Genomic DNA, 21,369 nt, shown 5'->3' on the forward strand with positions numbered 1-21,369 from the left:
AAGAAATAGCCTAGTATTAGCAAGTGTACTGCTGAGCACAAGCGGTCGGGTCATTTTTCTCCATTGGCAAGTAAATTTGAGAGTTATCTGCAAACAAATAGAAAGAATTTAGGCCTCGAAATTGAACCCTGGGGAACTCCATGTAAAAGGGGAGCCGATGATAAATGTTATTCACCATAAACAATTTATGGAAATGTGTCTTCATGATGGCAGGTATGCCGACCGCGCCAAGCAAATCCGCTGCAATGCAGTTATCAACGAGGACCCCAACAACCGGCTGGTGCGCGAGCTGAAGGAGGAGGTGTCCCGCCTCAAAGACCTGCTCTTTGCCCAGGGCCTGGGTGACATCATAGAAAGTGAGCACACACACAAGATCTAAAACAACTCTGCTAGCTTAATGCTCACATATATTGTGAAATGCCATTGGTGGGCTAATGGAAATTAGCACATATTTCACAAACTTTTAAACAACTGCTATTTTAACCCACATGGAGCAGGTAGACCGTCTCTGTCCCTTCTTTTTCTCTTAATTACACTACATATACGTACATGCAGGAGAGCTCAGTGCTGCCTGGCATCTTGTGGCACAACATGGTACTACAAAATAGGCCTGCACCTCTAATATTGGCACTTGCTTGTTTACAATACAATACAACTTTATTTGTATAGTGTGTTTCATAACAGTTGCAGTTATAACAAAACGCTTTACACAGAGTATAATGTAAAGTACCAATAATTCAATAACAATGAAATTAACAGTGAAAGCAGTAAGTTCACAACACATACGGTAGACACTAGAAATAATAATGTCAAATAATGTAAGAGGAAGCATTGTAATTAATGTTTAAATGATTAGTTTGTGGTCCTTGTCTTATTGTCTCTCTCTGTCTCTCTTCAAGCATTTCGAGGGTCTGCTGCTGAGATTGAGGGTTTGAAACGTGTGTTGTTGTTGGTTTCTCACGCTTCAGCTTTGCCTCATATTCAAATATCAGCTTTATTTGTGCTTTGCCCAGCATCTGACTGTCATTTAAAGAAATTCAATTTGTGAATGTCACAGTGCAGCAGAGATAATGCGCGTGCTCTTTATATAATATTTTAATGTCCTTAACTCTCCCAGCCAACTCTAAAGCCAATATTAAACCTTTTTCACTCTTGTGTAATCAACAGTAAAACATGGGTTGCTTTCATCAAAAACACCGGTTTCTCACCAAAAAGCAGAGAAAATACTATTGGTGGAAACATGTTTAGCAATAACAATGACTTAAAAAGACAATATTTTAATTGTGACGCCTCAAACTATAAATTGACGCTTTTTGATTGCAAAATAATAATTTACACATATATAACAAAGAAAGTGTGCCCTGCGATTGGCTGGCAGACATTTTAGGGTGTACCCTGCCTACTGCCCGAAAAGAGCTGGGATAGGCTCCAGCACTACCGCGACCCTTTTGAGCAAGGGTGGGGAAACCTTTTGATTGGCGGGCCACAATGGGTTCTAAAATTTGACAGAGGGGCCAGACCAGGAGCAGATGGATGGAGTGTTTTGGTAAATACATTTATTTTTAAATGAAAATGAACAAAACATTACAACAAAATATATGTGTTTGACACACCAGAGTATGTAGAAAATAAAACATTAACAGGGTTTAATCATTTAATTTTTTTCAAGTATGGCGGGCCGGATTAGAACGTTTAACGGGCCGCATGTGGCCCCCGGGCCGTAGTTTGCCCACGCCTGCTTTTGAGGATGAGCGGTTTGGATAATGGATGGATAACTAAAAAACGTGTTGTGTGCCATGCTGACTCACCTCACGTGGCTCAACTTAAACGCCACTGCCTCGGTAGCTTTAGCAATTTAAGTTAAAAATAACAATTACAGCAAAAAGTGCAGCATTGTATTGCTAATTAGTCACAGAAATGGCCTCGCTGTTATATTTCATTTGTGTTGACTGTAATCCTCGCTTATCTGAAATGGCATATGAGCAAAATACATTCTGCCGCTTGTTTATTTTTAGCTTGATGGCCGCAGTGTTCCATCTTTTTGTGTTGTCGCTTGTTGGTTTGGTTGACGCATGACAGAAGTAATAATGATAGGAAAGGCTCCAGTTATCAATCAGAGGTTTGCTCTCTTTCTCTGTCTCTTGCTTTCCACAGTGACCAACGCCATGACAGGCATGAGTCCCTCGCCGTCGCTGTCAGCCCTTTCCAGCCGTGCCGGCTCCATCGCCAGCTTGCACGACCGCATCATGTTCAGCCCCGCCAACGAGGAGGCCATCGAACGTTTGAAGGTGTGTGGGGTGGCGAAATTACAGTGGTGGGCGGTCAAGGCCTTCTGTGCTGGCCGAACATAATGAAGAAATCATGATCATATTCTTCACATTGATGTCATTTTATATCCAAGTGTTGAATTTCTAGGTTAGAGATTTTATCCAATCAGAATTTAGCTAGCTCGTGTTGCCAGGCAGATTTCATGATACCAGTAACTACAAAAAAGTCTTGAGAAGCCAAAAGACCAAGATGTCAGCCATTTTGCTTTGAAATGGTCATTTTAGGTCATTTTTCTAAACCTCAGGAAACTGAGAAAATCATCGCAGAGCTCAACGAGACATGGGAAGAGAAACTTCGTCGGACTGAAGCCATTCGAATGGAACGGTGAGCTCTGACTTCACATCAATGAAACAGACTCACATATTATGGAAGCATCTTGTTGCGTCGCGATTAGCATTTTGCAGCTAACTCAAGCGTTGTTTTCATCCACAGAGAGGCCCTGCTGGCAGAAATGGGCGTGGCCATGCGCGAGGACGGCGGCACGGTCGGCGTTTTCTCCCCCAAGAAGGTAATCAGACGTCCACTGAGTTGACTCCTCAAAGTGCTTTGAAGCATTTGAAGCATAAACGGCTTCTTTATCCGCCCCCCTAAGCCGTCAGACAGCCGCAGAAAGCCCCAGGCTGTGTTTATTGACACTGTCGGGCTGTTTTCCCCTAATGAGGTTTGTAGCTCTGAAGTGTGCTGGTGTTTTTGAGTCTCTGACCTTCATTAAGTTTTATCTCAAGAGCTCCCGAGACTGCCTGATAGTTTTGAAGATAAAGATAGATACTTTATCTGCATGTTTTTTCCTTACGAGATTGATTTGTGTGGGCGCTGTGATATGCAGTGTTTGCATAATGTTCATAATTCATAAAGGGATCATAAAGAGACAGAAATGGAGTGGTACAGACGACTCATTTTATTGTTTTATGTTCCCCCCTCAGACGCCTCATCTGGTGAACCTGAACGAGGACCCTCTCATGTCCGAGTGCCTGCTCTACTACATCAAGGATGGAATCACTAGGTGAGATGCAGCCAGGCTTATATTAATGAGCCACATGCCGCTTGACCCATTCTAGAGACATCGTTACATAAAACCCATATAGCCGACCGACCCACTAACTGACGGACTAACCAACAAACCAACTCGCCAAGTGACCGACCAACCAATCAATGACCGATTGATTGATTAAAACTCATTCACTACCCGCAGAGTAAAGAAAATTGATCTTTGGCAATAAATGAGTTGGGAATCACATTTTCAGTTCCTTCTCACTGACCACACCCAAGTCTAATTACCTCCGGACCTGTTCAATCAAGAAATCGCCCTAATTAACAGCATCTGTCTGACAAAATGTGTAGTTTTAAGCAATCCTGCTAAATAACCAAGACAATATTTTTCAGGGTAGGCCGCGTGGACGCCGCAAGCCGCCAGGACATCGTCCTTAGCGGCCACTTCATCAAGGATGAGCACTGCACTTTCACCAGCTCCACTGGGCCGCAGGGAGAAAGTGAGTATTCTTCGGTGAGAACCAGACGGGCCGCGTAGTTGTTGTCTCACATTGTCGCGTCTTTGTTGCCGAGTAGCCGTTGTCCTGGAGCCCTGCGAAGGCGCTGAGACCTACGTCAACGGCAAGAGAGTGACGGAGGCCACAGTACTCAAATCAGGTCAGGAAAATGTCATTCTCCCAAGAAGGACATAATTGCATGAATTTAGAAGTCACATTATCGATAAAATTGCTGTATTTCGAAAAGGACTAACCAACCGTCTGACAAAGCTACTAAGTAACCAGCCATTGACTACTACCAAACTACCTAACCAAGCGACAGAAGGACTAACTAAAATACTGACTTACTAAATGAGTGGCTGATCACTTAACCAAACAAATATCTAATTAAGTGACCAATCAAGTGACAGACTGAATGACGTATGTCCCGAATGACTATCTGATAAACTGACTGGCTGACTAACCACTCAACCAATAACCAATCAATGAGTATTTTACCAACCAGGCACCTGACTAAGTAACCAACCAATCAAGGGATCGTTCAATAAATTAGTAACTGACTAACTACCTTGTGAACTGACTGGTTGACCAATGTATTAAACAACCAACTAATTAATCGACCGACCGACTGTTTTGTTGGTCAAACAAACTTACCAACTGACTATTTTATTTACAATCCCTATTTAGTATCATAATCAGTATGCACACACGCGCCTTGACATTTTGGTATTGTGTTCAGGCAATCGTATTATCCTGGGCAAGAGCCACGTGTTCCGCTTCAACCACCCCGTGCAGGCGCGGGCCGAGAGGGAGAGGACCCCGTGCGCCGAGACGCCTGCGGAGCCCGTGGATTGGGCCTTTGCCCAGAGGGAGCTGCTGGAGAAGCAAGGCATTGACATGAAGCAAGAGATGGAGCAGAGGTTGAAAAATTGATGGCCTGTACTGCGCATGTAAGTAAATATGAATGCTTAAACTAACAATGTTTGTGTTTAGGCTGCAAGAGCTGGAGGATCAGTATCGCAAAGAAAGAGAGGAGGCCAACAACCTGTTAGAGCAGCAAAGACTGGTACGTGACTCTCTTTTCCTGAATAAAATACTTGTCACATGATCAGAACGAAGTGAAATGCTAAGCCTAACTAACTAGCCAACCAAACTGACTACAGACAAGCAACTGACCAATTTAACTGATTGCCTTAATTCATAGGTGTCAAACTCTGGCCTCCGGGCCAAATTTGGCCCACAGTGTCATTACATTCGGCCCGCGAGGCTATACCAAATGACTACTATACTATTTTACATTCAAAATGATAATAGTAATTTTAAAAACTAAACATTGTATTGCATTAATAAAACCACTTATAATAAAACATTTCAATAAATATCTGCATTTATATTGTTTTTAAAAAAATGAAATGCTGGCCTGCTAATGAGGACTAATTAATCAACTAACTAACTCTTTCCATCCAATTAGCCAACAGACTAACTGACCTGACATTGGAACTCATAATCTTGTGAATGAAATGTGTGCTCACATTATTTTTCAGGATTATGAGAGCAAACTGGAGGCTCTTCAGAAGCAGGTGGATCGTTACTACCCAGAAGCTCCCGAGGAAGAGGAGGAGCCAGAAGAAGAAGGTAACACATCAAGCAAATTGACGCTTGTATGTCGTGTGAGTGAGAGCTGAACTTCCACGTTGATGCCGTCTCACAGTTCAGTGGAGCGAGCGTGAAAGAGAGCTAGCCGAATGGAGCTTTCGCAGGTGGAGGTGCTACCAGTTCACCTCCTTGCGAGACCTCCTGTGGGGCAACGCCATTTTTCTCAAGGAAGCCAATGCCATCAGTGTTGAGCTCAAGAAGAAGGTAATAAAATAAATTAAAAAAAAAAAAAACTGAAATGGACGCCCAAACAGTTAGTTGTTAGACGCTAACAATGCGTTTGTTTGTGCCTGACAGGTTCAGTTCCAGTTCGTACTACTGACCGACACCCTCTATTCGCCGCTCCCGCCTGATTTGCTGCCACCCGAGGCGAACGTTGAGCGCGAGAGGCGAATCTTTCCGCAAACAATCGTGGCTGTGGAGGTGCAAGACCAGAAAAATGGAGCCACTCACTACTGGACTCTGGAAAAACTCAGGTTCTCAAAGGATAGTAAAATTTGGGGAATTTACAAAAGTTTTGGGCTAGTCTGCGAATAAAAGGGATTTGGAAAATTGAAGCATTATTTTTAATAGAAGACTTTGTATGTCTTAGGAGCTGTTTAAAATATTTTAAAAAAATGTTTGCTTTGTGTTGTCATCCAAAATCTGAAGTACAAACAGGCTTCGGCTGCACCAAAGTGTCTAAGTAAAACCCCAAAATGGAGCAATTAGGAAACTGTTAATGCCCTCACAAATAGGCATGCAGTCAACTATTTCTAATTAAGGTCTACTTAATGTAAAACAAAATGTTTACATTTGTAGTCTTTTCATTAAAATCCTCAATTGGAGGTCAATAATTTTGATTTGTGAAAAAAATCACTCCAGTTAAAATTCAATTCACTCAAGTTATGTAAATTTCTCCACGCAGGCAAAGGCTTGATCTCATGCGGGAGATGTACGACCGTGCTGCTGAGGTTCCTCCTACCGCCGCCGTTACCTCCACGACAGGGATGAATTCCACCACAGATGACGGTGAAAGTGCCATGACGGGCGGCGACCCTTTTTATGACCGATTCCCGTGGTTCCGTCTGGTGGGCAGGTACGCTCTTACACTGTGGTTAAAAATTTTTTTAAAAAAAAGAGTCCTTGACCATCCCTAAAAATGTCTTTTTTTTTCTCCACTGGACGTCAAAGTTTATCATCTAACGATTGCAGCGAAACATTTTCCCGCCTGGTTGTCGTTGCATCCCGTCCTGGTGTGCGTCCACTAACGGGCGGGGCCGATCCATATTCAGTGTGTGCTTTCTCTCTACTAACCCGCTCCCCCCTAGAAACCCTCTTTTCAACACGTGCATGAGCGAGCGCATGAGCGACCCCACCCCGTCCCCCACCCTCTCCGCCTCCGAGACCACCGACTCGCCTCAGCGGGAGGCTCGCGGCGGCGCCGATGACGAAGAGTCGGAGGAGCTGGACGATGATATCTTTTTGGAAGAGCCAAGCTCGGAGCTGGCGGGAGAGGAGGAGGAGGAGGATGATGATGATGATGAGGAGGAGGAGGAGCGAGAGCTGTGCCGAGGCTCCAGCGAAGGCCAGGATCCCTTTTACGACCGCTCGCCATTATTCAGTGTAGTGGGAAGGTTGGTGAGGTTTACGGGGAGAGAGCGCGCGCTGACGGGGGAAACTAGCTCTTTCACGCTGAGACACACGGACGACTTTTCGAATAATGGGCGGGATAAAGTGTGTGTGTGTTTTTTGGATGGATCTAGATCGAAGGGAGGGCAAACTTTTCTGCTCAAGGGCTAATAGTTTTAAAACAGGCAGATGGGCCTTTTTCAGAGATGATTTCAAACTTAAAACCTACCCACGATAGGTGAAAAACAGCATTATTGATTAAGCTGGATATTAAAGATCGTTAATATATATGTAATATGTATAATGGTTTGCGAGTAGCAGTTCCTTGTATAGTTTTATGATGTAACGTCCTCAAATATTAACCTATGCAAATATCCAATGCAGGAGTAGACATTTCTGGGCCTTTTTTTTTTTAACTATTTCCTGTCCTCCACCTCATGTTCATTACTACAAATTGTAACACCAACTCTCATGTTATGTAACAGCCGGCCGGGATGGCATCATGCCAAGCATCGTCGAAGCTCAACGACCTGCTTGTGTTGAGTGTGTGTGTGTCATGTCTAATCACAATGACACGGGAAGTTGACATCTCAAGATGAAAGAGCTGGTTTCTACCTCAGCCGTCTCTTTTTAGGCATGCCAGAGCACAAGTTCTTTCATTTTTATTTGTTTAATTAATGTATTTCTTTTTCATGACCTCCTCGTGGCCTTGGCGAGGTGTCCTTTGATTTGATTGGTCGGCTTGTGTGGCTGAGCCGTGTTTACCCCGCCCTTACCCCGTATGATGATGATGATGATGATTTTTATGTCATTTGAACGTCCAAAAAAAGAGCATTATTTAATTTCTTTTTTTGTCCTGCGCATGCCTTTCTTAACACCTCACCAATCTTGTCATAAGCCTGCCCCCGCCGTCCTTCTGTTTTAACACCCTTAAATGTCTACCCCCTCAAATTGACACATGGAGATGTGGTGCAGTCCGATTATTATGTGTGACATACAACATTTGCAAAACATTTCATATACATTTTAGTCTATATCTATCTAAAGTGGTTTTCCATGTAAAAGGCTGTTAAGCTCTGTCCCAAAGTGCCCTTGGCCGTAAAGTGCATTTAAGCCAATTAAATGTCAGAAGAAAGTCACTTCTGGAAAAGACGCAATGGGTGCCAATTTTAAATTAATATGAAGCCAACCCCATATGCAATTAATATATTAACTCATTAAAAAGGATTACATTAGATTTTTTTTTAAATGGATGAATATTCATTAACTCAGTGGGAAAATAGTCTTACATAATTATATTGGACCTATTAAATATTTTATTTCTTATTTAATGGCCTTTTCATGATTCTTTCTTCGTTTTAAGTGACAAAATAAAATGTCAATTTTGTATTCATGTGTTTCTAATTAATTATGAATAAATTAAATTAAACCTTTATATTATACATTTTCAATCCACTAAATATATTGTAGAATAAAATAAATAGTGCAATGAACATTTAACAAGAATATAATTGCATATTTTGTACAGTATATTTGGTGACCTTTATAATTAATTTTTGGCATTTTCCTTATTTATTTGCGTTTTTATTTCACAAGTCGAATGTGAATGTTGTTTTCGCGCAATAGTTATCAATAATAAAGTAATAATATTAAATAACCCGTAAATTAAATATTTAACCTACATAACTTGATCTTTTATTCTTTCCAATTGTTATTTTCCTATTCAATTTTTAATGATCAAATAAATAAGGCTAATTAACATTGTCCTTAATATATGATTCAAAATTAATACAACAATGTCAAGTTATATATTAAATAGTGTATGCAATTAATGGAGAATTCTGATCGTAGTAGGTTATACTTTAGTTCTTATTACAGTCAACTGTGATTTGATTTGTTTGTAGTTAAGAAGCATTATATTTAATTTTGGCACAAGTTTTAATGACGACAGAAGTTTAATTATTGTACCTTTCTACAATTACAATTTAAATCTGGCACACCTCCTGGGTGCTACTCGTGCTCCCCCAGTTATGTTTAAAGGAATGAATCACGGTGTTTTATTTGGTAATTCTATGAGAAAAATGACATGCATACTTATTCTACCAGATTTGCATTACATCCTTAATTTTGGCGCACCCACTGGACGCACCACAGTTTGGTAATCCCTAATCTATCGCAAGACTAAAAAAAGATCTTAGATGTGAACAGTGAAAGCAAGAGTAAAGGGCAGCCATGGCCATCGCTCAAGAGTCCCAGCTTGTGTTTGGTTGCTTCGCAGCTCAGTGTTCTTTGTATTGTCATCTGTCATCTTGTCCCTCTTGACTCTGTCATTCTCTCGTCTTCCTGTGTCCGTTTCCTGTCCAGGTCCTTCGTGTACTTGAGCAATCTGCTGTACCCCGTTCCCCTGGTGCACCGTGTGGCCGTTGTGAGTGACAAGGGCGATGTTAAAGGCTTCCTGCGCGTGGCGGTGCAGGCCATATCAGGTAAGACTCAGAGATTCTATGTTCAGGAGCTTTGTGTGATTGGCTCATGAATTGCAATTGTTTCCACACTAGCCGATGAGGAGGCGCCCGATTACGGCTCAGGGGTGCGACAGTCTGGCACTGCCAAGATCTCCTTTGAAGATCATCAATATGAAAAGGTATGGAAACAGCACATTGCAATACAGTTTATTGTAAGAATTAAAAATTTCTTTTTGTATTTTATTGCCGTGTGCTCCCGAGGTATAAGGGCAATGGCAGCTGTCGCTTAAGTGGTTCTTAAAATGGATGGATACATTTGTAACTCATATTTTTGGATTGTCACACAAAATTAGGCAGAGGATTTTACGTAGCTTTTTTTTTCTGCAGTTTCAGTCAGAGTCCTGCCCGTCAGGCCTTTCCCGCACTGGAATCTCTCAGGAGGAGCTTCGCATCGTCGAGGGCGAGGGACAGAGCGCGGAGATTGGACCCTCGGCGGACGAAGTTAACAATAACACATGTGAGAGTCATTTTATGTCATTGTCGAGGGGGGCGCATGGTGGGAGGGTGAAGAGCGTAAAAGTTTGGGGTCTGTGGTAAAGAGAGTTAAAATATTATATGATAATATAAGAACTATATTAATTACATAATTAATTATGTAGCAGCTGTAACAAAAAATTCAAGACCAATTAAAAGACCTCCATTTTTGTCAGAGTGAAGATGAGGAACATTTTCTTGTACAATGAAAAGAGAATTGGACCAAGGATGGAACTCTGAGGGACTCCACTATATTTATTTATTTATTTATTTATTTTTTTGCGTTGATGGCAGCTGGCGGTGATGAGGACTTGGTGGCGGAGAAGTCGGAACTGGACGGCCAACTCGATGTAATGGCGGAGCATCTGAAGATTGGGAACGTCTTCACCTTTCGTGTAACCGTGCTGCAAGCATCCAACATCTCCGCTGAGTATGCTGACATCTTCTGCCAGTTCAAGTAAGAATTTTTATTATTTTTTTTAATCAATTTATTGTGTTTTTGAAAGACAAATGATTTCTTCCATGCAAAAGTCAGAATATCAGAAAGAAAAAATATAAAAACATATTTTTTAAAAAAGGTCTTTTTTTTGTTAAAAATAATTTATTGCTATTTGATACACAAATCAACAGCCACATTTTCTCAATGGAATTATGTGAATATTTAGAGCAACGGCTGTTCTTCAAGGAAACAATGTCTAAAAAAAACATTTTGGGAGAAAACAAATCTAAAGAAAAACTACAAAAAAGGTTAAAAAAAAAAAACGTAAATGGTGGTGTTAAAAAAAAAAAGTGTCTTTTCTTGTGTGCAGTTTCATCCACCGGCACGATGAAGCCTTCTCCACAGAACCCTTGAAGAACACAGGCCGTGCACCCCCGCTGGGCTTTTACCACGTGCAGAATGTAACAACTGATGATAATGATGGTGAAGTGTCATAGCTTGTTTTTTTTTTTTGTTCATCAGTACATCGCTTTGTGGCTTGTGTTTCTCATCAGATCGCTGTTGAAGTGACCAAATCATTCATGGACTACATTAGCACTCAACCAATCGTGTTTGAGGTGTTTGGACACTACCAGAAGCAAGCTTTTCTTCCTCTCTGTAAAGATGTCATCAGGTAGCTTTTTATTATGGATTTAATTTGAATAAATCCAACAAATTCCTACATAGAATGCAGCATTAGAGCAAAGAGAAAATAATTTGGGGCAAATTTGTGGTTTTCAAGAAAGTAAAGAATAAATGGCATTGATATTTAAGTTGAGGTTCATTTTTTTTTTTATTAGCAAATGTATTTAATTTGCAAATATTTTTTATATATTTTTTTATTTTTACATAATTGAAGATATTGAGTACAGTTTATCTTCTGGATAAATTTGTGACAACTCTGATAAAGTTCCTTCATGTGTGATAATGTACATATGCTCAACTACAGAAAAGTTTGTTTAATTTTTTCTTGTAAAATTATCCATGCAGAATTTTGCTTGGGGAGAACTGCTTGTACACATAGCACAAAAACACGTTAAAGAAAAAGATATTCTCTAAACCAAATGTTCAAACAAACTATTTTCATTTTGTCTGACAAAAGCTGAGTAGCTTAATGCTAACATATTATTTGAGAATAAGGAAAATTAACATGGATGGTAACTAATACTTTAACTTAACACTTTAATACTACCTCTTCCTTCTCCATAGTCCACTGCGGCCCTGCAGGAGACAGTTCCCCCGCGTGATGCCTCTGTCCCAACCAGGTGAAAAAAAAAAACAAGTACAAGGCTGACTGTTTTGTGGATGTTGTTGTGATGTTGCGCCGCCGGCCGCTTGTCAGTCATGTTGGTGTTGTTGGCTGTGAGCAGCAGACTCGGAGCAGAACCAGGAGAAAGCTCTGGAGCTGATCCGCTACCTGGTGCCCAACGCGCTCAACGGGGCGCTGGTGGACTCTCTGTCAGGCCACGCCCTCTCCGCCGCGGGCATGGCCGCTTCCTTCCTGATGGAAGCGAACGAGCCCGTCTGGGCCGCCGTGCCCGACTCCATTTGTTCTGTTGTTAAAGCGCAGACGCCTGGTTGGTTCACGATGATCAGAGACAATCCTGACACTTGGCCGTTTTTTTTTTTTTTTTTAATGTCACTCACGTTGTTGACTGTTGGGAATAGGGCCCAATCCATATGGATTTTTTTTTTTTTGTGGCTGAGGGAATTTCAGATGTTTAAAAAGTAAAATAATTTAAAAAAAATGAATCAGCCAGGTAATTAAAAAAATATTAGGGCTGTCAAAATGAAAGCGTTAACTCTGGAGATTATTCTAAAAAAAATTAACTCAGTTAACCCTGTTTGATTTACATTCATTTGGAATTTTTTTTTTTTCTCAAGTAATAAGTTATCATTTCTTGAAGAAAAATTTATTGCTATTAGTGGAAAAATAATTGGATGAATACAATGAATTAGATTTTTTTTCTAGAAAAAGATACAAAGACCTTATATTTTTATATTATAAGATAATTCATGATAAAGTATCACTAGAACGTCATAAAAAAAAAAGCAACAAACAAAAACACCTGCTATCTGTGTTTTTGCATTTTTCTCGTTTGCCTTTTTGTGACAATGCTTCATCAACCAAAATTGAACTGCCTCTAAACAAAATATCCAGTTTCATTTTGAAAAAGCAGCAACAAATAAGTGAAGTGACATGAAACAAGTCTTTGTTTGAAGTGTCATGATTGGTCACTTGGATTCTGGCTTTTTTTTTTGTGTTTCTCCTCCCCTGTTTTTCCTCCTCTGGACCACACAGGCTTTGTTCGATGGCTCATCATAACTTTTAAGATATATTTGTGAATTCGTACACGATAAATTCCACAACATATGATACATCTGAACACATCATAATGTGCAACGTGTTTCAGTACAACTGCAGTGCAAACACAATAAGATGTAGCGTTTGATTGCCTCTCTGATAGTGGTAATGAAAAGTGATCATAGCGGTGTACCTAATGATGTGTCCAGTGGGGTTTTGCTTTTGTAATCTCTCATGTAGACAGAATGAGTTGAGCTTTTATTTTCAAAACCGAAAGCTAGTGGAGTTTTTTTCTCTCTCTCTCTCTCTCTCTCTCTCTCTCTTTTTTTTAAGTTTGCTTGTGTTGGAAATGAGCTGAGTGGCTCCCATTTTTTTTTTTTTGCAGAATTTAGTTTTTTCCAGATTAAAAAAAAAATATAACGGAAATTTGTAAGTGCTAAAGTGATAATAAACGATGAATACTTAGAGCAAAATTTATTTTTAAATGTGAAAAAATGGCTAAATGAATTGAATATTACAAAGATTTTTTTTTAACAATTCTAATAATTTGTAAGGCACGTTTCATTTAAAAGAAAAATGAAAGATAAATAATTGGAGAAATGGTCAATAAAATTTTGTATATTTTTTTTAATGGAAAAAAACTACAAATGTTATGAAAAATAGTCAAGCATGAAGTTGCACAATTTAGAAAATTAATTTAAAACATTTAAATTGAAAACAAAAAGTACCGCATACATTTACAGGAAAGTCACAAAGTCATGAGAATAAAGTGTTTTTCTCTTTATCCCTCCCTGGCAGCATTCCTATCTTCTTCCCTCTCTTGCTCCAATGTCGGACTAGCTGCCATTACTTCCTGTCTCGCCTCTTCTACTTCCTGTCTCACCTGTTGTATTTCCTGTCTAACCTGCTCTATTTCCCGTTCAGTGCCAGCCACCAAGCTGACAGCGGTGACGCGCCCGCTGGTAGGACCGTGCCACTGCAAGTACGACCTGATGGTTTTCTTTGAGATCTGTGAGCTGGAAGCAAACGGAGAGTAAGTACTGCATTTCCTGTTGGGGTCTCTTCAAAATAAAATAAATGAATATGTGTTTATATTTTTTGTTTTTTTCAGCTACCTCCCTGCTGTGGTGGACCACAGAGGAGGAATGCCTTGTCATGGCACCTTCCTCTTGCACCAGGTCAGTCCTTTTTCCTTTTTTTTTTTTTTTAACCTCGACCAAGAAAGCCAAGCGCTTGTTCTGAATTTTGTATTGAAAAAAAATTCTATTTTGTACGAAACCCGCAACTTCTTTTGTCACATTTTTAAAAAAAACTTTTTCAGACCAAAATTGTTTCTTTTTTTAACATTACAACTTTTCTTGTAATAGTACATCCTTTTTCTTGAAAGGATTGACTTCATTGTGACATTGGGAATTTGAGATGTAAAAATAAATATTCAACTTAAAATTGTGCCTTTTTTTTTGTATTTTCTTCATTCCTGCAATTTTTTTTCAAAATGTTACAATTTTTTTTATTGAAGTTTGTTTTACTTTGCCACATTATGACATTATGTTTCTATCAAAGCAATAGTTTTTAGTGATGGGGCTTTTTGTAGTTCTGAATATAATGCGAGTTTTTTCTCAGCATTGTTTTTCATCCTAATTTTACGACAGTTTTGATGACATTACGTCTTGTACAAAATTGTACTTTTTCTGGTTACCTTTGTGACTTTTTGTCAAAATATAAAAAAATATAATGCATATTAATGCAGTATTCCAAGAAAAAAACATAATTTTCAGTCAAAGTTAAATTATTAACAATGTTGAAATATATTGAAAAAAAAAACCTTAGTATTCAGAAAAAAAGTTGGAATTTGATTGGAAAAAAAATGTTGTCTTTGCTATGCAGGGTCTCCAGCGGAGAATAACCGTCACCATTGTGCATGAGTCTGGCGGCGACATCGAATGGCGAGACGTGCGAGAGCTCGTTGTGGGTACGTTGTGGCTGCATCGTACATTTGTGCGTTCATCTTTTTGTGTCTTCTTATTGGTGTACTCGTTTTTCACACCAGGCCGTCTCCGTAACACTCTTGAATCTGACGAGAACATCGTGGACCCCAACATTCTGTCCCTCAACATCTTGTCCGCCGGCTACGTGAGGCCCTTGCACGACGACAGGTACTTGTGGTGTTTTAGCGTCCACTCTCACATCATAACAAAGAGAATTTTCGGAAAAGCCACTTGAGCATTTCTTCCATATCCTTGATTTGTATCTGATGGTGCACAGACTAGTATGTTCTTTATCCTCACTAGTACGACTATTCAGCCCACTCTTTTTCTTTTTTTGGACAACTACATGTTACTATTGAGGCAAAACCTGGCACGGTATTCCAATTAAAATTTCAGAAATTTACTAGTTGTCATCTAGTGCTTTACTAATTCTAATGGTAGCGCTACTAATACCCTTGGTGACATTCGAAGAATTTTACTACCAGTTATTATCTAGTGCTTTAATAGTTGCATTAGTAGCACCATTAGTGCTATTAATGCTTTTATAAAAGTTCTTTAAGTTTAAAAGTCGCGCTTTACTAATAGAACTAGTTTTGCCACGAGTAAAATTCTACTAGTTAACAACTAGCTCTACACTAATAGTGCTGGTCGCACTACTAATACTATTAGTGTCTATAAAAATTCTACTAGCTAACATCTAGCACCTCTAGTCGTACTCATAGTGCTACTAGTACCATTAATGAAATTCTAGAAATCTTACTTGCGCTTATCTACCACTTCACTCATAGCACTAGTAGTGCTTGTTTGTGCAATATTAGTAATTTTCTAGTGATTTGCAAGTGGCACTATTACTCATATTAGTTCTTGTAGTGCACAGTTTTGCCACACTGGAAACACGTAGTTGTCCGAATTGTATGCCAAAGTTTTTCCGAATGAGGTTAAAGTCTGTACTAGTACATGGATCTTAAGGTGGTTTGAAGGATATGGAATAAATGCTCAGAAGGCTTTCCGAAAATACGAGCATACGAGAACTTTATCATGCATGCATATTCAATTTACAGGAGTGCGCATGCAAAATGGTCGTCGCGACTTGGCATCACGCTAGCTGTGCGAGCTTCCGATGTTTGCTTTTGTCGTTTCACGTTTTGTCGTGATACGCCCGTCATCCCGTTCATTGTCACACATCATGTCGACGAACCGTAAAATGAAACTGCTTGATGCAGACTTTAAGGAACATGCCCTGGTTTTCTTTCTTTCTCTTTTTTTTTCTTTTTGACTTCTTTTGTACTTACTTTACTAATCATTATAAGGGGAAGAAATAGTAAGATTTTGTAAATACAGAACAAAATTCTTAATGTAATATTTTGTGAAAAAGTGACAATTAGAAAAAAATATATAGAAGTCTTTTTCTTTTAGAAAAAGGTGACTGTTTTTTTTAAAATTGAAAAAGTGTATTTAGGGAATAAAAAAAAAATCAAAAGCTCTGATAGAACAAATCATAGCTTTTAAATGGGCATATAGTTTTTAATATCCTTCATTTTAAAAAATATATTTTTTTATAGTAAAAGTCTTTTTTTATTAAAAAATTTAAAATCATTTTGAGAATAGAAAAAGTCAAATTTCATAGAAAATGACCAAATTGAAGTAATGATATTTTTTTAAATAGAAAAAGTCATATTCAGTTATTAATATATTTTTGGAGTAAAAAGTAACATTCCATGTTCTATATGTTATTTTTTTATTTTAAAAAGTCCAAGATTTTTAGAAAAATGATAACTGAAGTGTTCGGAAAAAGGAAAAGAGCAAGAGCCTTAATATTTTTTGGATCAAAAGCCATAATATTTCATGAAAAAACAGGATTGGTACAAGAATAAAACTGCAAATTTCTCATATCTTGAGAAAAAAAATATTTTATAAAAAAGGCTTGCGTTAAAAATGTTGCTATCATTGTCGGAGGCATTGCATGTTTTTTTTTTTTTCATTTCATCAGCATATTATTCTCATTATTATTCTTGTAAAAAAATAAATAAAAATCACACTAACATATCATTGAAAGTAATTCCATGCCAGAAACACGACATGCCACACGTCTGGTACATCATGACGCGTTTTATTAGCCTAGCATGCTAATTCCCCCATAAATGTCAGTGAATGTTTTATATTTGACATCTATGTTATATGAGGAATGAAGTGTTGTTGAGCATATTGAGTAATTCAAGATCATCTCAATTTATGATTTTTTTCTTTTGGGTGCGGGGGGTGGGGGTATTCTGTCGCTTTGCTGAGCTACCTGCCTAACCCGGCCCGCACCGGCTGCTGCTAAGTAGCATATTTAAGATCCTTTGCGTTGCTGTGCATTGACAAACTAACATGAAATTTTTGAATGGCTTCTAATGTTTTTCTCCCTCCAGTCCACTAATGGAATGTTTTTTTTTTTAATTGGTTTGCTTTTTGCAGACAGTTTCTTGATTCGGACATGCCTAGGTATATTTTATTTTATTTATTATGTACAGTGAACCTCCGTTTATTGCGGCAGATAATGTTCGAAATAAAGTTCTGTTACTCTCAGTTGCAGCTTGAATTTTTAAACACCAAAATATTGAAGCATAACATGAGATTTGGTCGAACAAAAGTCTGCTAGCTTAATGCTAACACATAATGTGAAACACCATAAAAGGGCTAATGCTAAGTAGCATTGATGTAATGTTACTGATAAACCTTCAAATAACTGCTACTTGTACTTTAAAACACACAGACATAACAGCAACACATACAACAAGCTCTTACAAAAAAAAGAGATTTTAACACCAAAATGTTCAAACAAACCGTACATAACTCAAAAAAAAAATAGACCACTCCAATATTACCAGTTCTCTGATTTTTGTATGCATATGTTTGGATAACATTTCTTTCATTCTGTTTGATTCTATAATAACATTTTGAGCATTTATTTGCAGCGGGAAAAAGTGTTTTCTGGTCCCAGAGCTTCATTACAACAAGCTAGCTTAATGCTAACACATAATGCCAAACACCTTAGCCGTGCTAACAGAGCATCGACGCTATAGCTGAGGTGGGTTGGTTCACCAAAAATTGTATGACTAATGATACCTAATAATATAATAACACAACTAAAAGTACGACATAATCCTCCAAAAAAATTACGTACATGAATGTCAAACACAAAAAAACAGCAAGAATGTTCAAATTCAAATCTGGAATAGCGGGGGGTGTAAAAGACGAACCGCGATTATAGCGTGGGTTCACTGTATTGTATTTTACGCCTCATCTTTTCATATGTGCCTTCATGGTCATGTCTTCATCAGCCACGTGTATCACTGTTTGTTGTTTGTTCTTTTCATACTTGGATTGACATGTGTTTGCATGGCTGGCTTTGCAAGGGGTCGGGGGGGGGTGATGTTGCTTTTATTCATTCAGCACATGCTCATGTGACCAAGCAGTTTTAGGCCCACACCATGAAGAGAAAAATACATGCGTTCTCCATGAGAGAAATATTTTGTAAACCTTAAACCGTATTTTCTATAAACAATGTTTACGAAGTTAATTTTCACTTCTGGTGAGCTTTGTAGTACTGTCCACCTGTCAAGTGCACAATTGCACATAATGCTGTGGCATTATGGGAAAAAAAAGGAATGTTTTTAGTATTTAGTCTACCTTTTACCAATATGTTTGAACGTCTTTACCAGTTGTTCGAACAACTTTGCCAAAACATTCGAATGACACAGCACAGTCAAAATCTTTTGCTCCACATTAGCAGTTCCATGCTTCCGTAATAATGTTTTAAGAATTAGAAAATTAAATATTTACTGCAAAAAAAGCAAAAAAAAAAACAAAAACCGTTTTTTTTCTGGGTGGGTGGGGGTGATCTACTTTGAGAAAGTAGGTGTAATTTTTTTCTTTGAAGAATATTACAAGAGGTAAATAAATAATAGTTTAAGAATTTTGTCAAGCAGAAAAAAGTCAACGGAAACGTATCGGAAAAAGTCTCAATATTTTGTGGGAAAAAAATCTTATTTCTAGAAATAACGATTATTTTTTTCCAAAAAGAATTATATTTTTTTTATTTGATATAAAACAATATGCAAGATTTAAAAATAAAAAAAATTTAATAAAGACTAAAATTCATGATATGATGAAAAAAAGAAGACACTACATGGTAGTGTGCATATTTGATGACAAATTCCAGGGAACCAACCAGAGCATTTCTCTGACATTCTAACTCACAGTGTCCATGATTTTTAGTATCAAGAAGACCAGCTTCTGCCACGCATAGTCTCACTTGCGGAACTAGTAGCATACACAGCCCACTTCCTGCCTCTCGACCGCTCTCACTCTTCCTCTTCCTCTGTCATCTCTTCTTCCTCACAGCATCTCCCGTCGGGGACTTGATCCGAGGTATTGATCCTCTGTCTCACTCGCACTCAATGGAAAGCCATTGAACATTCAGATCCATGTACTAGTACACTCTTTGTCCTCCCTACTGGAACATCTACATTACCCGGGAGAGAAAAATGTGCACTAGTTGACAACGACACTGACATTATAATGTTCTACTAGTTAACATCGAGAGCTTCACTCAAAGTACTAGTAGCATTCAGATTTCAACTAGTGCACACTTTTGCCTCACTAGTATCAAGTAGTTGTCCTACTGGTATGCCAAAATGAGGGGTATCAAATAAATGTCTAAACTGCTTTATGGAAAGACATTTGAGCGTTTTGATAAGGAAGCTACTAGTGCGTGACACATGGCTATTAGCTGACCTAGTAATGTTCCTAGTGCAGCTCGTTAGTTTGCTAGTTAATTTATGTGCATACTAGTAGCCACTGACAGTGGACAAAGGGTTGTTAGTAAGATAGTCATTCTACTAGTGTGACCTAGTTGTTTTACTAGTGAGGGCATACTCGTAAGATAAGATACTACACTAGTAAGATGGCGAACAAGGATATTGAATAAATCCTCAAATGGATTTCTTAATGGCATTTATGCAATATCCTTGATATTTATTTACTTGTGAGGCTAAGCTATGCGTGATACTAGTATTAGAATAAAATATCAAATTCCTCTAGTTTACTTCGAGCGCTTGAATATTAGTAATTGTAGCATGCAGATGTCAACTAGCAGTACTAGCATTGATATATCTCAACTAGTTTTTCCTCACTGCAGCCAACCTCTAGTGCAGAGTTTTGCCTTACTAAAAAAAAATGTAGATGTTCTACTAGTATGCCAACGCTATCCTAGCGCTACTAGTACATGCACCCTAAGCTCGAATTTCCTTTATTCAATGTCCTTGATAAGGAAGCTACTAGTGCATGACACATGCTGAATCGTTGTGACTCATAGTGCTACTAGTGCAACAGTTATTTTTTAGCAAGGTTTAATTACAAGTAGTCTGCCTTTTTATTCTAGTAGTGTGTAGATTTGTTTTACTAGTGAGGAAAAAGGGTGTACTAGTACACTGACCTTAAGATGGATGTGGAAAAATTGCTCAAACGGCTTTCCATGCTCATCTTCTTCATTTGTGCTTCATCTCTGCCAATCAAGCATGACGTCATCGTTTCTTCACCACTTGCAGTAACTTAATTTTTCTTCCGCGTCTCGTATTGATTGGCCGTGTGTGCCTCTGTCGCGATTGGTCGCCTTCCAGGACATTCTACCGCTTCGAGGCGGCTTGGGACAGCTCCATGCACAACTCCTTGCTCCTCAACAGAGTCACCCCCTATGGCGAGAAGATCTACATGACGCTCTCGGCGTACTTGGAGGTGACGATCATGAGGATCATGAAGGTGCATGTGGACAGGATGCGATGATATCGTCTGCGTTTTTCAGATGGAGAAATGTACGCAGCCGGCTGTGGTGACCAAAGACGTGTGCATGGTCTTCTACTCCCGCGACACCAAATTGTCAGCCTCCCGTTCCATTCGGAACCTCTTCGGCACAGGAAGCCTGAGAGCGGCTGATGGGTGAGTTTTACTCTCACTCCTTTCCGCTCATTTACTTCTCAAACACACATAAAAACTCTTTTCACACAAACCAAAAATAAGTCACCTTATCGTAAAAAAAAACTGTCTGAAATTGTGTGAAAGATAACTGAAGCATTCTCAATTTTTTTTCTCAATGATATTTTTGACACCTCTCATTTTTATCATCTTCTCCCTTCTGCCACAAGAAACCGCGTGACGGGCGTGTACGAGTTGAGTCTGTGCAACTTGGCGGACGCGGGGAGTCCGGGCATGCAGCGTCGCAGGCGGCGAGTGCTTGACACGTCGGTGGCGTACGTCCGCGGCGAGGAGAACCTTGCCGGCTGGCGGCCTCGCAGCGACAGCCTCATCCTGGAGCACCAGTGGGAGCTCGACAAGCTCAGCCTGCTTCAGGACGTGAGCAACTTTTTCTCACATTCGTTTTTGGACATGTCGACCAGTGATGGCCGGCTTGAGAAATGCGATTTTGACTAAAATGTTACTTGAAACTGATTTTGAGACGGGGACAGGAATTTGTGTTTGC

General features: G+C 39.1%; 1 protein-coding gene across 9 annotated transcripts in view; it reads left to right on the forward strand.

Annotated features, from left to right (window-relative positions):
- kif1aa (kinesin family member 1Aa) overlaps nucleotides 1-21,369 on the forward strand; it is a 36,036-nt gene that overhangs the window by 8,801 nt on the left and 5,866 nt on the right. Inside the window, exons 13-43 of one of the 9 annotated variants that reach the window (XM_088312421.1) lie at nucleotides 214-356; nucleotides 900-938; nucleotides 2,155-2,288; nucleotides 2,573-2,652; nucleotides 2,761-2,836; nucleotides 3,252-3,331; nucleotides 3,712-3,818; nucleotides 3,895-3,975; nucleotides 4,555-4,735; nucleotides 4,809-4,881; nucleotides 5,360-5,450; nucleotides 5,527-5,675; nucleotides 5,769-5,947; nucleotides 6,379-6,549; nucleotides 6,782-7,087; nucleotides 9,447-9,565; nucleotides 9,638-9,723; nucleotides 9,932-10,061; nucleotides 10,373-10,535; nucleotides 10,888-10,978; nucleotides 11,072-11,190; nucleotides 11,766-11,821; nucleotides 11,927-12,133; nucleotides 13,786-13,894; nucleotides 13,973-14,039; nucleotides 14,749-14,833; nucleotides 14,912-15,017; nucleotides 17,307-17,333; nucleotides 20,513-20,627; nucleotides 20,695-20,828; nucleotides 21,035-21,242. In XM_088312421.1, the coding sequence (XP_088168547.1) occupies nucleotides 214-356; nucleotides 900-938; nucleotides 2,155-2,288; nucleotides 2,573-2,652; nucleotides 2,761-2,836; nucleotides 3,252-3,331; nucleotides 3,712-3,818; nucleotides 3,895-3,975; nucleotides 4,555-4,735; nucleotides 4,809-4,881; nucleotides 5,360-5,450; nucleotides 5,527-5,675; nucleotides 5,769-5,947; nucleotides 6,379-6,549; nucleotides 6,782-7,087; nucleotides 9,447-9,565; nucleotides 9,638-9,723; nucleotides 9,932-10,061; nucleotides 10,373-10,535; nucleotides 10,888-10,978; nucleotides 11,072-11,190; nucleotides 11,766-11,821; nucleotides 11,927-12,133; nucleotides 13,786-13,894; nucleotides 13,973-14,039; nucleotides 14,749-14,833; nucleotides 14,912-15,017; nucleotides 17,307-17,333; nucleotides 20,513-20,627; nucleotides 20,695-20,828; nucleotides 21,035-21,242 (3,712 nt within the window). Of the gene's footprint in view, nucleotides 1-213; nucleotides 357-899; nucleotides 939-2,154; nucleotides 2,289-2,572; nucleotides 2,653-2,760; nucleotides 2,837-3,251; nucleotides 3,332-3,711; nucleotides 3,819-3,894; nucleotides 3,976-4,554; nucleotides 4,736-4,808; nucleotides 4,882-5,359; nucleotides 5,451-5,526; nucleotides 5,676-5,768; nucleotides 5,948-6,378; nucleotides 6,550-6,781; nucleotides 7,088-9,446; nucleotides 9,566-9,637; nucleotides 9,724-9,931; nucleotides 10,062-10,372; nucleotides 10,536-10,887; nucleotides 10,979-11,071; nucleotides 11,191-11,765; nucleotides 11,822-11,926; nucleotides 12,134-13,785; nucleotides 13,895-13,972; nucleotides 14,040-14,748; nucleotides 14,834-14,911; nucleotides 15,018-17,306; nucleotides 17,334-19,235; nucleotides 19,263-20,512; nucleotides 20,628-20,694; nucleotides 20,829-21,034; nucleotides 21,243-21,369 lie in introns of all 9 variants that reach the window. The other 8 variants (XM_088312415.1, XM_088312416.1, XM_088312417.1 and 5 more) reach the window with 8 other exon arrangements.

Source organism: Idiotropiscis lumnitzeri, chromosome 13, assembly GCF_059441095.1.
Source record: "Idiotropiscis lumnitzeri isolate Australia: NSW breed Sydney's pygmy pipehorse chromosome 13, RoL_Ilum_1.0, whole genome shotgun sequence".
Taxonomy (NCBI): domain Eukaryota; kingdom Metazoa; phylum Chordata; class Actinopteri; order Syngnathiformes; family Syngnathidae; genus Idiotropiscis; species Idiotropiscis lumnitzeri.